General features: G+C 36.0%; 1 protein-coding gene across 1 annotated transcript; it reads left to right on the forward strand.

The window, feature by feature from the left end:
* The first annotated feature begins 6,632 nt into the window (after positions 1–6,632).
* On the forward strand, positions 6,633–17,233 carry si:ch211-180a12.2 (uncharacterized). Its single transcript, XM_052611049.1, has 13 exons — positions 6,633–6,776; positions 7,931–8,227; positions 8,356–8,655; positions 9,617–9,922; positions 11,055–11,165; positions 13,036–13,197; positions 13,593–13,883; positions 14,553–14,603; positions 14,680–14,937; positions 15,621–15,971; positions 16,254–16,511; positions 16,602–16,850; positions 17,007–17,233. The coding sequence occupies exons 1-13, from the start codon at positions 6,725–6,727 to the stop codon at positions 17,027–17,029; spliced, it is 2,709 nt and encodes a 902-aa protein (XP_052467009.1). The 5' UTR covers positions 6,633–6,724; the 3' UTR covers positions 17,030–17,233.
* The last annotated feature ends 143 nt before the right edge of the window (positions 17,234–17,376 follow it).

Below are 17,376 nucleotides of genomic sequence, written 5' to 3' on the forward strand. Positions count from 1 at the left end.
AACATGCAAGCGACTAGCATATCACTAGCATGATTAGAAAGTGACTAGCATGTCACTGTCATGATTAACAAGTGTCTAGCATGTCACTAGCATGTTTCTAACATGATTAGAATGTTACTAGTATGTTTCTAACATGATTAGCGTGTTACTAGAATGTTGTTAGCATTATTGGCAAGTTGTTAACATGTTCCTAACATGATTAGCAAGTGACTATCATTTCACTAGCATGATTAGCAAATTATTAACATGTTGGTAGCATGTTTCTAGGATGGTTATCATGTTGGTAGCACGTTTCTAGGATGGTTATCATGTTGTTAGCATGTTTCTAGCATGATTATCATGTCACTAGTATAACCCTAACGTTATTAACAAATGACTAGCATGTCATTAGCATGATAAGTAAGTTATTTGTGTGTTTATAGCATGATTACCATGTTTACTAGCATGTTCCTATCATGATAGGCAACTTATTAGCGTGTTTCTAGCACGATTAGTATGTTCCTAGCATGTTCCTAGCATGTTTAACAAGTGAATAGCACTTTCTTAGCATGATTAGCAAGTTACTAGCATGTTGCTAGCATGTTTCTAGCATGATAAACAAGTAACTAACATGTTGCGAGCATGTTACTAGTATGATTAGCATGTGACTAGCATGTTCCTAGCATGATTAGCAAGTTAGTAGCATGCTGCTATCATGTTCCTAACATTATAAGCAAGTGACTAGCATGTTGATAGCATGTTTATAGCACAATTAGCATGTTGCTAGCATGTTTATAGCATGTTCCTAGCATGATTAGCAAGTGACTAGCATGTTGCTCGCATGATTAGCAAGTTACTAGCATGTCACTAACATGTTTCTAACATGATTAACGAGTGACTAGCATGTCACTAGCATGCCACTAGTATGTTTTTAGGATGATTAGCATGTGACTAGATAGCTAGGATAGATAGATAGATAGATAGATAGATAGATAGATAGATAGATAGATAGATAGATAGATAGATAGATAGATAGATAGATAGATAGATAGATAGATAGATAGATAGATAGATAAATACTGTTATACTGTTCCCACGAGTATGACACATGGTATGCTTTCTGCTAATAATCCCACATATATTTTTACTGTATTAAATAAGAGAGCTACAGCGCCCCCCGAAGGAATGCCGATTGAGTGTGTGAGCTGATGCTAAGATAAAAAGTGTTTCCTGTTCAGTCTATTAATAAATATCATATTCTGTTTCCGCGAGTCCTTAAACTTGACTCTTGGTCATAACAGTACGATGATGCAGCTGCTAGGACGCAACCTCAAATTAATTTCCTTGGCCTGCAACTTCTCCCAGTGCTCTCAATCCGGGACATTTACATGCACAATAAAGGTCTTCTCTCAAAATAATGTAACTTTAATTTCTACTATTTAAATCCTTGAAACATTTTGACTTTATTCTCGTAATATTTATTCTCGAAGTATTTTGACTTTATTCTCCTAATAATTTGACTTTATTCTCGACATTTCGACTTTATTATCGACAATCAATTTAATTTTTCAACGTGGCACTAAAACACCTGGCCTGGCTAGACATGTATCATGAGATTCACTGGTGTTCTAAATAAGACTGGGAGATAAAAAAATTATCAGTATTTACCATCATCGACAATGATAGAAAAAATTGTAGGTGCTAACTTGGCGCGTGTCATGAGTAACAGCAAACAGAGCACACAAACACATTCTGAAATGAGTGCCTTACCTTCCTGCCATGAGGAGACTATGAATTAATAAAAATAATTAGTTTGAATTTTAAATAAAAGTTTGCATTTGAATGCAAAAATGTTGAAGTATTGTTGTTGCATTTTCATGTTTTTGTTATTTTATCCAGTTGAACCCACAAGATGTGCCGCTGCTCCATTTTTCATTCAAAATTTAAGAAAATATAGAAGCTCAGTGCGGAATATTTTGGTTAAGTTAAAAACAAAACCAAGCCATTCACACAGAACGCTTATTCAATAATTGTCGATACAGAATATTATGAAACATTATATTATGATAAATGTTTTAACTATTGCCCAGCAATAGTTCTCAGGCTGTAAAGGCTACAATTTAAAGTCTAAAAGCATGGATATTCAAATATGAAATCTAGGGTAATCAGTTAATGGAGAGTAGTTTTATATAGGTTAGAACTGTAGAAATTTTCTCCTGTGCATTAAAATATGCATCAAATACATATCTTTAAGTTGTGAAATACTAGTTTTGGTACACTCATGGTTTTGGCCAATGTTTTGAACAATGGTTCCTCAGCCTGTAGCCCAGCAGGATGTGGCATTGTGAAAGACACTCCCATTGATGCCAGGACGAATGTGTTGCATGAAGGTCACAGGTTGACTCAGAGAGATGTCATTATTGAACAGTGTGTTTTTGTACTTTGGATAGATGATGATGGACTGAATACCAACTCTTACTTCATTTGCATTTGGGTTGCTGGCAGAGGTGTTTTGGCTTTGTCTTCCTTGTGTCCAGGTGCTGAGGTTAGTACTGTTCCAAAAAGAAAGTTAGAAATAAATATTTGAAAAAGGTTTCAGAAAATTTGCTACCACACTTATGGAATCAGTTTGAAAGTTAAAGGAATAGTTCAACCAAAAAAAAAAATGCCTTCATGCCATCCAAGATGTAAATGATTTTCGAAACAGATCTGAACTTTGAAGAAAGCAATATTATGGATAGGTTATAAATTGTTTTAGTTTAAAGTTTTAAAAGTCTTAATAAGGGTTTGATTTTCACAAACACAGCTTCACAAGAATTTAACAGATGGACTAGAGTGGTGTGGATTACTTGTGGATTATTGTGATGTTTTTATAAGCTGTTTGAAGCTCGGTACAGCTCACTTTAGGGGAGTTTTCCACTGTGTACAGAACCTAGTACCTGGTACTTTTTTAGAATCCCCTTGCTTGAGGTTGCAAGCAAGCCATACCATTACCAAAATGAAACTTTGCAAATTTAAAAAAGAAATGGCCTGTAAAATTGTCAGTAGATGAGGTGGTGGTGCAACTATATTGATCAGTCTATAATCCCACCCACAGTACTAACCTGCAGTGAAAAACAGAAACCAACCCAAAGTAAAGCAAGCTAAATTGAGCAAGTCGTACCATGCAGTGGAAAAGTGTCATAATGCAACATTTTTCCAAATCTGTTTTGATGAATAAACAAACTGATCTATATCTCGGATGACCTAAGGGTGACTTTTTCAGCACATTTTAATTTTTTGGGTGACCTATTGCTTTAAGTTTTTTAAAGATTCAGAAATCATAAAGCAGCCCTTCTTACGAGATGATTTAGTGAGCGGCCGTCATCACACATTGGCTGTGGATTAGAGTACCTCCGTAGATGTATGTGCTTTTTTAATGGACACTGACCTGCCAATATAAATAAATGACAATTTAAACTACATTCATATAGTAATACTGTAATACTTAGTCAATATTGTAATACTTTTTCACAATTTTAATGATTTTACTAGATTTTTTTATCAAATACATGCATCCTTGGTGAGTGTAAGAAAGAAAAACATGAAAAAATTTGTTATGCCTGGTATTGGATTTTGTGACACTCTCAACATTAACTGTCTGTGCATTTGAGCCTGCAGAGTAAAAGCAAACTATTTCTTTTTTTTTAAGAATTTGCTTAATCTGGGCTTTACCTGAAAGGAAGAAATACATGAAATGCTAATAATAACTTATGCAATTTTGCTTCTCATGTAAATGCATCTTGTTTTAAGGATGTTTTCATATTCTTATTGGGAAATGACAAAAATTTGTCATTAAGAAAATAATTTTCTGTGGTGACTCTCATAGAATGCATTAGTAACTTAAACCTTTAAAATTAAACCTTTTTTATATAAAACAAAGTTACATTCGCTTTCTACTCTGCAAACACATATAATCATATAATCTTAATCAAACTTACACTTCATACTGAACATCACGACCGTGAAGCTGAATAGGATCATTGACAACCCCATGACTGAAGTGCAAGATAGTGAAGGAGATCTGTCTTACCTCTTTCACTCTCTTCACATCGTCTGTTTGATGTGGTCAGACACAAGTAGGCCAGTTGTTCATTAGTAATAAAACAGGTTTGACTTTCTCATAAATGAAAGAATTCATAATGACTGTGATGTCACCTATAACTCAACCTACATCCTGAAAGTACGCACAATATTTGTAACCTTTTTGCATAGACCTGCGTGTTTTTAATATTAGTAGAATATTCTTCATCCTTGAAACGTGTTTTAATAGAATGTGCTGGGTAATAACCCCGCTTAACTTAAAATGTAACAAAATTACATTTTGATTGGAGATTATTTGATGATTTTATTCAGTATATCAGTTTTTTCTTTAATTGAGGTCATGTTCTTTATTGACATTGTTGCCACCTTTAATTTTTACTTATTTATAAGTAAAGTACTATTACTTTTCTTTATTTATTTCTTGCTTTCTTGGTTGTGTTGGTTGTAATGGAAATGACACCACAACTGATTTTAATTTGTGCAGATATTTTTTTTTATTATTATTATTAACTGTTATATTTCCTTCACTCTTCATTTCGGTTCTAATAGGTATTAAATTGTAATAATAATTTTATGATGTATTTTAAAATGTTAAAGCCTGACCCCTGCGACACAGTGCCCATTTTTATGAATTTGGTGCATTCACTCTGTTGTTGACAATATTTGATAGGTTTATGGATACAGTGTCAATGCAGTGTGTATGTGATGCCACATAGCAATGTTTGTATATTTTTGGACATATAAAGTAACTATAAAGCTTTGCTTTAAATGTGATGCTCTGTTGTTACATCGGTTGAAAATAATCATATATCTAGTTGGATTGTTTTCTTCTTTGGCTTGTATACATTGCTTCCTTGTGCATTATTGTCATTTGCAAATGCATACATACTCAACATACACACTCATACTCGTAAAAAAAAATAATAATAATAAATAACAATTATTGTATAGCCTGAATGCACTGTGTCACTTTGGATAAAAGCGTCTGCTAAATGCGTAAATGTAAATAGCTTTACAGTAAAGCTTCTGTTATAGATGAATGGATGTAAAAGCAAACTATAAATGACTGGATTTTCCAGATAGTGATTCAATGAGTCAGGCTCTTAAGCACTTGATCTGAAGGTGGAATGATGCCATGAAATGACATTAGAGTCATGCCTATTACTCCAGAGTTATGAAACATGTGTCGCTCAGTCATTAAATGAACATACAGACATCAAGAGCACAAGCTTTGGCTGGTTAGCTGTTATCCCCTACTGGTAGCCCTTTAATAATGTCTTGCTTTGTTTTGCAGCACAGAATTGTACTATCTGAAAGTCTTTAATATACATTTAGACTACTTGAGAAAATTCAGTTTGGCATGCAATAATGTTTTCATTCTTCATTACATAGAGACCTAACAAGCAACAGTGTTGAAATGAATGCTGAAATGTGCAACAGTGGTCCCTTTATTCCTGTCTGAGGGGCCCTGTGTGTCTTATTTTCTCTCTCTTTCATTCCCTCTGTCACTGTAAATCTTCTTTTTACTCTTTTCATTGCATTCTAATATATCTCCCACAACCTATCCTTCCTTTACCTTTCTAATCCCAGTTTAATCCTTATTTCTTTGAAGATTCTCACTGTACTTACCTGTCAAAACCTCTCTCAGCTGAACTTAAAAAACAGTATAGTCAGACTGAATCAACAAATGGTTATCTGCTTGATTGGTGACATAAAAAATCATAATAAATAGAAAAATACAAAATATAATAAAATATAAATATACAATTCAAATAGATTTTGAAGAAATTCACCTCATTCCATTAGAACAGAAATAATCTGGAAAATTTTGAGTGAGAATTGAGAAAAGTATTAGTTAAGCGAGCAGCAAACAAGCTTTGTGTTAAGCAGTGTTATCCATATTTATCTGATCTGTGCTGTTGGGCTTGGAGATATGGCTTTGATATATCATTGATTCATCTGAACACAAATGTCAGTATCTTTATAGATACCCCTGTCTGAAGAGTGTTTCCAGTCATGGACAATAATACTCTGATCCACTAATAAAGCTGGTTATTGTGCGGTCAGAGTTACAAATATTGAATAGCACAAGCTTCTAAAACTCTTTATTAAGTTAATGTTTCACCACAGGTGGAGACAGATGATATGAAGTAGAATGGCTGGGGGGAAAGTGTCTCCTCTGTTTCCTCCAAATGGAAGTGCAGTTAAATTACAGTTATTTTTTACTGAGGCTTAAGATTGCTGGTGAACCTCAGTTTGAGTTGGGTCACTATACAGCATGAATGTAAAGTAGTCCAGAACACTGGATGTAGGCCAGATTGAATTTTAAGTGACCACTGTCCTAAAAGTGTCTTTGAAGATCTCTCTCTCTCTCTCTCCTTCTCTTAGTAGCCCGTGTTTACCCTCTTCACACCATTTGACTTTCTCTCTCTCTTTCTCCTAGTGATCAAACTGAATGACTGCATTGAAAAGTAGATATAAAGTTTGTACACCCCCTTTTCACAAGCACTCAGCATCTTTTCCTTTGCCCGCTTGATCCCCGCCTACTGTCCCCTGCCCCTATATAAGTGTGATTTTCAGTATGCATGACAAAGAGCAAGAAGCAATGAAAGAAGGGAATAGAGTAATGATAAGGAGTATGTTCACACTCCAGTAAATCGCCATGAAGTTTAAAGTCCTGTTCTATTTATGGTTGTTGGGCCTAATAAAGCCTGGTGAGTACTAGCCCATGCCTCTCATTACAGCAATAACATATTTTTCTCTCTGAATGTGTCGTTTTAAGTTAAAGTTCTTTTAATATTTGTTAAGATGTTCAGTATTGGTATATTACATTTGTATTGAAAGCTGTGTTATTTATTTTATGTGAATATCAGTAACAGATCAAAACGAAACACAGAGGATTCAATGCAGATGCCGGCAAACCATGTGTCAGTTTTCCATACCTTAAAAAGATAATAAATTAAACAAAGCGTACTTAAATGGCACTTACGGACAATCTTACAGTTCGAGATGGATGGTTTTCTCAGTAAATAAGTCTGTTATACAAAATACTATGTACATGAGCTGTTGTTTACTTGCTCCTAAATATTTAGAAAACAAAGCTTTAAGTCAACTTCATGAATAAATGCTGGTAAGAGTATGTGACATATATTTAAAAAAAATATATATATATATATATAATTGCTTTAAAAATTGTTAAACTGAATTTAGACATTTAAAGAGAACTAGACATGTTTCCGTCATATTTTGCAGTCGGGTGGTCTTGTTTTTCAATGCTTTGTACTTCCATATAATATTGAAGATAATAAAACTCTGAATATGAAGGAACAGTGAACAATAACTACTGTATGTGCTTCATATTTTAATCCAGAAATGTCCACGTTCATAAATCACACTGATGGAGTGTTTGTTTCTCAGTATTCCAATGCCTTCTTTTATTCAACAATGAAAATATTACTTATTGAATGAAATATAATCAGTGAGTCATTATTGTTGTTATTATTATTAACTATTAAAAAAATTTCCTAAATATTTTTTTTCCATAATCCTTTTTCTTTTTACTTTAAATATGTATTTGTAGTGCACTCTGTCAATAGAGATATAAAAAGAAAATCTCAAGAAATGCAAATATTATGGAAAACACTTGAACTTGAAATAGCAAAGTCTAAATAGGCCTAAATGTAAATGTAAAATATGTAAGATTCTGATCTAGAGGTTTATTCAACCAGAATTTTTAAGCCAACATGTTAACACCATCATTTTTAAAGCAGACCTAAATAAAACACAGGCTAAGAGCAACTGTGCTTGTGTTTGCTTTAAGAGTGAACATTGAAATGCTTGTCCTTTCATATTTTTCTGACATTCTCAGGCTCCTCTGCAGATGTCTCTGTGTCTCCGGGCTCCTCAGCTGTCCTCAACTGCTCCTTTACATTGCCGCCTCTAGTTGATGATTCACTCTTGAACATCACCTGGTCCTTCAACGGTTTAGTTCTTGCCTCAAGGAACCACACTCAACCGGGCTTCTTCTTGAACACCACTGCCTCCTTCATTGGCTCCTTCCCACTGACTGTTTACAACGCCACTCCAGACCAGCAAGGGGTGTATGAGTGCAGGGTGAGCTACAATGAAACCAATTACTCCACAGATGTGACTCTGACAGTATTAGGTGAGTCTTAAGTGCGAGTCACATAGATCATTGGCATGAATGTCCAACTTACTCACATATATTAATATAATACATTTTCCACAGGCAAACAAACTTAACATTAGAGTATCTTTCTACATCTCTTACAGTTCCCCCACTGGTCTCCATCATCTTACCTGAAGTAGTTTTGAAAAGAAAAACTATGGTTGAATGTTGGGCAAGGAGCTTTAGTCCTCCACAAATCATGTTTACCTGGAGAAGAGCTGGAAACAAAATCCAAGTACCCCATAAGATCCAAGTGAACCATACAGAGGACGGGCTGTACGATGCAGTCAGCTGGCTGACCTTCTTCCCTCAAATCTCTGACCAGAACACAATCTTTGGCTGTGAGGTGCAACATACAGCCTTAGTGAAACCCATCCTAGAAGAGTTCACGCCATATATCACAGGTATTCAGAATTTACACATCTGACTGGAAAAGAATTTGTTTTTAATCTTAAACAGTATAACACATTTCATTACACCAAATACACAAAATAACGTTCTTTTTAGCAACGTCATATGACCCCTTTAAGGTAACAAGATGTAACCTTGCTATCACTTGAAATGTGTCCCCACAGTAAGTCCTTGAATTTAAGGGTATTGGACCGGGAAAGTCCTTGAAAGGTCCTTGAAATTGAAGTCAACCAAGATGTGAGAACCCTGTTTATATTTTCACAGTCCATATGACCATATGACTGTGCTCTACATACCCAAGCCATTTAAGATAATGAGTTCAGGGAACTGGCTAAATATTAACATTACTATAAATTTCCTTGTCATTTGAGGTGTAACATAAGGCTTGCTCAATAAAATGTTGGGAACGCATGTGTAACTGTCCATAAATTATTTATTAGCCAACCAACATTTGTCTGTGCCAATTATGGAGGAATCCACAACAGTTTAGCACTAACCCTAACAAAACACACAAAAACAAGCTAATCAATATGTTCAGAATTATTTGCTAATTACATATAGTTGGGTTAAATTGAGATTTGTACTAAAGCCAGGGCTGCAGCTGGCCCTTGTGGACATGAAGCAGCTGGTTCATTTTCTGATGTCCAGGAATACTTTGGGAATAAATGTACAAAGACTGAAGTCAAAATTTGCAGTGGTAGGCACCCCTACGGACAGGTTTGGGTAGCACTGGACTTGGCAAAGGTTGTTTTCCAAAATCTTACAGACTTTTGAAGGTTGACATGTTTGGGCAAACTTTTTCTACTCGTTCATGGTAATTTAATCATCTGGGAATTCAACATACTCATGTCAATATAATGTTATTTTAATAGATAACTAATATTCTGTGATTAAGGTTGATTACTGATTTTTTTATCTAGTATATTATAGTGTCTTTTGCTCTCTCTTTTCTAGTTCTCCCAAATGTCACTCTTTCTGTGGTTCCCTCCACTTCCCACTCCTCTCCACTCACCCTCTCCTGTGACGTCATTGGATTCTACCCAGACAACGTATCAATTTTATGGATCCAGAATGGAAAGGTTCTTCCTAACCTTCCTCTGTCCATCCAAAATGAGGAAGGAATGTATAGGAGACATCAGTATCACACCCTGAGTGTGGAGGAGAGAATCAGAGGAGGAGAAGTCCAGTGTGTGGCCCGGCAACCCAATGTGCAAGAACCTGCCTATGGAACTATTGCCCTATCCACTGCTGACCCACATGGTATGGGACTTATAACTTCACTTCTTATGTACAGTATTCTTCAATCAGAAATGATCATGTCAAAGGGTTTGTTCACTCAAAAATGAATTACTCACCCTCGAGGCTTCCTAGGTGCATATGACTTTTTTCATTCAGATTAATCCAATTGGAGTTATATTAAAATTTGTCTTTGATATTTTAAGCTGTTTAATGGCAGTCATCGGGTGTTGCAGTTCATCAGTCCAAAATAAATTAAATAAAGCGCATCCATCCATAATAAAAAAAAAGTGCCCCACACAGATCTCTGGAGTGAACAAAGGTCTCCTGTAGTGAAACAGTTTTTGTAAAATAAAATATCCATATTTAAAATTTAATAATCAATGTAATCTTGCTTGTGCTCTGGGTGAATGATGTATGAGGTTGGCTCTGCACATGTGTCGCTCAGAAGTGAAGAACAAGAAGAATGTCGGAGGATTCCATAAAAGCCAAGAGGAGACTGGTTTTCTGTTTCACTAGAGGAGGCCTTTGTTCACCCCCCGGATCCATGTGAGGCACTTTTTACTATGGATGGATGTGCTTTATTTGACTTCTTTGAAACTGATAAACTGCAACACCCGCTGACTGCTATTTAACAGCTTGGACGTTCAAAGACAATTTTTTATTTAACTCAGATTGGATTCGTCTGGTAGAATAGCGGCCGTGGAAACCATATTGAAGGGTTGTTCTAAAGCAGGGGTGTCAAACTCAGTTCCCAGAAAGTTTAGTTCCAACCCTGCTCCTACAACAAACCATGTTGTTTTCAAATAAGCCTGAACCTGATTAGATGGTTTAATTAGTGTTGAAGTTAAACTCTGCAGGGGTATAGTCTTCCAGGACCTGAGTTTGACACCCCTGTTCTAAAGCAAAGTGGTCAAAACTGGTCACTTCAAAGAGCCCATAGAGGATTTCAAAGGGACACTTGGTTCAAGTGTGTTTAGGTAAGGCCGGGGCAAAACTCTGCTGAAAATGGCTTGGTGGATTGGACACACCGGTCTCAAATAACTATTGTTGTCTTTCTTGTATTAAAAGGAAAGTGTACGAAATATTATAGAAACAAGTAAATGGGTGGAGGTGAAGAAGTTCTTATTACTTTCACTGCTTTAATCTCTTTCAGTGCAAAACCCAGGTCTGAATAAGTCAGCTAAGGCTTCGGTAGCAATGATGATAATTTCACTCACGCTGGTTTTTTTGCTCTGCTTTGGATTTTCTTGGAAGAGAAGAGATGGTAAGTCTGGTAAAACACTTATGACTTAATAAGATATCAGCAGAAGGCTTTCATATCTCATCAAGGAAGGAGAGTACTGGACTTTCGGCATCAACTTTCGGCCCCGTCACTCACTTAAAGATGACCCCACCACCCCCCCACACACACACCCAAAAAAGTTACGTTTTCTATGTATTGGCAAGTTAATTTAGAAAAACGTTTCTTTTTAAGCATTAAATATAAGATATATATATATACGACTTGTCTAAAATAAAATCTATAGATAAAAAACAGTTCAACCATATAACAATGTTTTAACGTTAAACCTAGATAAATGTGCGCCATATCCAATATTTTGTGCAGAGAGTGCACTAAAAGCGTGACTTGCATTTTTTTTTCAGTGTATAGAATAATACATCATTCCCAACTGTAAAGGGTCTACTGTTATGTGTGTGTGCTCACAATTTAAAAAAAAAAACCTTTGTGCTTCTGTAAAATAAAGAAAACCTGCCTTCTCATCTTGAACAGGAGCACTTCACAAAAATGAACTGAAATTCAGCGAATACATGCCTCACAGACATGATAAATATATCTATAGAAAACTAGCTTTAATTAACTGCTCAACGAAATAAAACTCATCAAATCAAAAACTCTTTCATTATAATCATTATCCGTAAATATGCACTTCTCTCTAAAGTTGCATCTGAGGAGAGTCAGGAGGATAAGTAACTTTTCTCGCGACACTGACTCTAATTCAGATATATCCTTACTGTTTACCCCTCACATATTCATGCGGAGCATTGCTGCAAGCTGTAGCCTAATGTATGCATTTGAACACAGCACTATTCAGCTGCTCTGACTGCACATTGATATTTGATACTAATTTGGATCAACATAGGCTGCATTTGTGAACACACATTTTCTGCAATTTCACTCGTCAAGTCACGCTTCCGTGCATCCGTACAGACTGCAACTTACAATCGCAACTTCATTGTGCTGTTACTTCTTTCAAGCTTTTTATTAATTGTGAGTATAATTATTTATATATTTCAATGAATGTAATCGATTAGATATTATAATATTTTGGCTATAATAGGCTATTATAAATCTGGTTGGTTGGTATTAGTGACATAATATATAAATGATATGCGTGCAACCTGTGAAACTTGTATTGGACCATAGTGCGGCCCAGTGGAAAAAAAGATTGAGAACCACTGGACTAGACCATTCATCACTGAAAGTATGTGATGTAAATGCATCCACATTTTGCTGTTCCAAAACAAATCACTTGAGCTGTATATAGAAGGAATCAATTTTTGCTTTGTAAGCATGGTCCTGCTGGTGCCCCTGTTGGTAGATGCTGTAACTGCATGATTCTGGGATAGAAAGCATCTTTCTTCATTCTTCATTCAAAAGAACCTGATAAAATAACATTATAGAAAGCAAAATGTCACAGCCCAGGATAATTGCTAATGATTATGAGTAAGTCAGAAGTCAGAAAGAGTTTTACTGGCAAGTATGTTTGCACCCAAAAGGAATTTGTCTTGGCGACAGGAGCTAGCATTGCAGAATAAAGTAATATTGCAGACATATTGCAATGTACATGATAGTGCAGACATACATAGGAATTACTCAGTAGAGATGATATATAACACTATTGCATGAAAAACAGAAAAGTAAATAATGCAACATAATACAGAGGTAGAAATATAGAATAAAATTCATATAATTTTTTTAATGAATGTACAGTTTTTTGTTTTTTTGTTACAAGTGTATAGTTTATACAAATGCAACATTTAAAGATGCTATGTATAAATGTGTGATAATGATGATGGCAGAATGCAATTGAGCTAAATATAAATGCTAACAGTTTACCGTCTTATTTTCTCAGAGAAGCTGAAGTCTCTGAATGTCTCAGCAATTGTTCTGCCTCCCAGGGTGGTTGAGGGTAAGAAAGGCAGAGTCACCATCAGTGTGGAAGGCAGGCTGGCAGAGAGGGTGCAAACCACATGGTTTCTGAATGATGTTCCCATCACAGACACTTCATACAAAGGTATCAGCCAACTAAGACCATTGTGCATTTACCTTCACTTCTTTGAATGTGGACAAATTAATTTTGTGAACCAAGTGCTAAAGCAAGTGCATCAACATGTGATTCAGAACTAAAAGAGTGACAGAACTAATAATCTAGTTATGCAACCACTACTTTACTGATGTTTAAAACATCATTAAACGCATTGTTTCAGCACTGTTTTCATTAAGTCAAAAAGACAAATGCAGATGATATTAAAGTTATATATCTAGGTGATATGAAAGCGGGGGTTTTGCAAATTATGAACCTGCATTATCATAAAGTGGCTCTCTGTGTATGTTTCACCCTCTGTCTCTTTATTTCCTCTCTTTTTCTCACCCTCGCTCTCTCTCTTTCTCACCTTCTTTCTCTCACAGAGAAGAAATATGGTCCTTTCTTCTCAGCAGCCTACACCCCTCGCTCCTCTCGTGTATCTGTGGTGTCAGAGAAAAGTTGTCTGCTGCCCTCTACTGCCTCGGGATATTACAAACTACACAATCAGATGTCATCTCGCTCGTCCTCCAGCTCAGTCAAACAACTGTTCTCCTCCGTCACATTTATACCCAACCTGTCCATTCACAAGGGTGCAATCTTCAAATGCCACATCTCGTATAAGGGGAAAGACAAGACTGTGGCTGAGAGAGTGTCTGACAAATTTACTATTTTAGGTCAGAGGCTGTTGAGGTCTCTTGAATTAACTACGTGTTTTTTTTTTCCTGTGAACCTGATGTATCACATCTATAATTTAAAAGGTTTTTGTTGTTGTTGTTGTTGCAACTACTCAGTACACAGTGTAAAACTATATTTTGTATATACATAATCATACATTAAAGGCAGTATAGCAAAATATTATAAGATAATATAAAAATTTACAAAATGTATACAATATTATATATAATACAAATATAATAAATTTAGTACAATATTTTTATAAAATATTACAGTTATGAGAATTGTATTAAAAAAGTAATGGTCCTACAATAACCTTCATTTTCATTGAGTAAAACATGATTTATTTTTACATTACAGCTACAGGAATTGGATTTGATAATAAATAAAAAGTCCTAAAATGACCTCAACTTTCATTAAGCAAAATAACCAACATTTTTATTATGCAAAACCGAATTAGTCTTTCTAGCATCTAGACTTTTAGAGTGAAACATGGCCCGGACATGTTGAGGTGAGGTTTGGTGTCCCTGGTTGCACATGCTGGTTCCTGTTTATAGATGTTTGTTCTCCTTTAGCATGTAAAGCCAGATGCATGTTACAATCTATTTTCATTTCATATGTTTACATTACTATATATATACCTGTATTTTTTATTTTATTTTATTTAGCACCACCTGACGTTTCAGAGATCCAGTTCTCAGAGGCAAATGAAGAAGAAGGTATTACAAACAGTGCAGACATTAAAATATTGGAAATTATATACATGCATCATAATAAAATGTTTTCTCTTGTCAGGTGTTGTGACAATGACAGCCCAGGCCTCTCACTTTCATCCGGACATCATCACTTTCCGCTGGTTCTGTGAGGGAGGGGAGCTGAGCCCTGTGTCCTTCCCGCAGGCGCAGGCAGCCCCTCGGCCTGATGCAGAAGGCTTCTTTTCGGCCATGAGCCAGTGCAGACTGCCCACAGCAGAGCTAGAGAGAGGGGAAACCAGAGTGTGGGTCACTGTTCACCACATGGCCCTAAAACAGCCTGTCACACGCAAAACTAGAGGTGAGAGCTGGAAGGAAATAACCCTCTGGTGAGAAGTGCAAACCACCAAAATACACATACTATCTCTGCACTATATACTTTGCACAGTATGTTAATTTTTTAATAGCTGGATGACCTTATACATTGACTGAGATATACAGTTATATAATCTAGAATATAGCATCCCGTGATGCATTGCTCTCAGCTTAGCCTTCCATGTCCAGTGTAACAGTTTATCAGTTTATATAATGTAAACTATTATTGCATAGCTCTGTATATAAAGTTGGATATACTGTATATACTGTATTATATCCAAATTTATCAGCATGCATACAGTACACTTATGTAAAACGATTATATAAAGCAGTATATAGTGATATAAACTTTGGTTGCATAATGTAACTATATTATAATCCACCTCTTTATATATTGTTATATATATGATTATGTCTAGTTTCATACACATACATGCAGTACACTTGTGCTACAAATCTCAATTGCTTGATTGTAACACAATGTGAATTATGAAAAACTCTAAAGAATTGTTTTTTTCATGTATTGATTTAAAAATTAAGGTAGTGTGTAGTTTAAAATACAGCACAGTGCACAATAAACAGTATCATCGTGAATATAGCAGACAAACATAGGCTGGAAATGCATTAAAAACACATTTCTGATCAACTAATTGATTTATTCTTTCTTAGGGTTCATTAAAAAGCCCACCATTTCAGAGATCATCTCCTCTGCTCTTTCATCTGCTGAGGAGGGACCTTTGACCCTCGCCTGTGACATAACTGGTTTCTACCCTCTTGAAATCTCTGTCAAATGGCTGCATCTAAAAGGCAATTGGACTGAGGAGGGAGAGGACAGAGAAAGGGAAATCAAAGAGGGCGCTGAGCTTTGGGGCCCTTTGCAAACCCTTCCCAGGACATTTAGAGCAAAAGCATTACTAAAAAACCTGGATGAGATGACAAGGGGAGGTGAGATCATTTGCAGAGTGACACACTGCTCCCTCCTGAAGCCCATTGAGAGAGTCTGGAGAAATACTCATATCGGTAAAGGACACACTCAAAAATAAGTGGTTTATTTTATATATATATATATATATATATTTTTTTTTTTTTTTTTTTGGTTATGTTTTTGCTCACTGAGGCTGCAGTGATTGTATGTGTGTGTGTTTTAGTTAGTAAAAGGAGGAAACACTAACATTCTAGAAAAGTCTAACATTAATACATCCTTGCTGAATACAATTAAAACCATTGCAACCTAAACCTATCTTGAGCCCAGAATATCATTTTGGGCTTTTTGATTCCGTGTTTCCACATCTTTTTTCTCAGTTGCTCCCTCCATCCCTCGTTCTCTGTCGGTTTGCTGGAGTAGAGATGGTGTGGGAATATTCTCCGTTCTTCTCTCTGGAGGAAAACCCACAGCTGAAGTTCTCTGGGCTGCTGGTGGCATGACCGTCTCCAAGCTTTTGTCAAGAGAGAGAGAGAGAGAAAACAGTGAGGGGGAACCAGAGCTCAAGAGCATCTGTGTTCTGGTGAGATCTACGGGACGACAGGAAAGTGACAGTCGCAGAGGAGCACATGCACGCAGTACGTATGTCAATACGATGATGGTGAGTAGACTGAATGTTTCTCAACATAACGTCAATAATGAAAGCAACCTTTTGGCTTATTCTACAGGAATCAGGCCGTCTAGTGTGGACTGTAATGGCCAATGTGAAAAGATGAATGAAAGTGCGGATAGAATGAAATCAGTACTAGAAGACAAACAGCTGAATGAGCATATGGAGGAGAATGGTGAGGATGAAGATATGGATCCATCCTATATAAACACTGTGAGATTGAGGAAAGAGAAGAAAGAGCGTCTGAGAGTTACTGTGGAAATTACCCATCCTGCACTGAGACTGCCAGCATATCTTACCTGGACAGGTACATAATGTCTTGTTGAGGTGCAAGATGTTGTGCTTTTGAAAAAATTGTGTAATTACTAAATACAGTGACAAATGTTGACAAATGTTTATAATTACGTACTCTCACATGAGATTAGACTTCAATAAGTTTACTTCTCACTTTTGTGTTTTGCAGAGCCTGCAGAGGAAGCATCATGACTCGCAGTTATTTCAAAATCCACATCTTCTCTTGACACCACCACCCACCCCCACCTATGAGCTTCTGAAACATGCTGTATTTTTTCTTTTTCTTAAAAAAATTATTTTACTACTAATATGATGCATGAAACACAACATGAGATATTCACTTCACTCTGAATTACCTGCCATCACTTTTAATTTAATAAACTCTTTAATATAAAAGCTGTCATGTGTTTGTTTAAAAACACACACACACGCACACGCACACAGAGTGAGAAAGTCAGAAAGAATGGACCACAGACGCTAATTTTGTCCACGTACTAAGCTGACTTGCTAGATACATGTCAAACCACATCACTTGTGCA

This window comes from Carassius gibelio, chromosome A12 (assembly GCF_023724105.1).
Source record: "Carassius gibelio isolate Cgi1373 ecotype wild population from Czech Republic chromosome A12, carGib1.2-hapl.c, whole genome shotgun sequence".
Lineage (NCBI taxonomy): Eukaryota > Metazoa > Chordata > Actinopteri > Cypriniformes > Cyprinidae > Carassius > Carassius gibelio.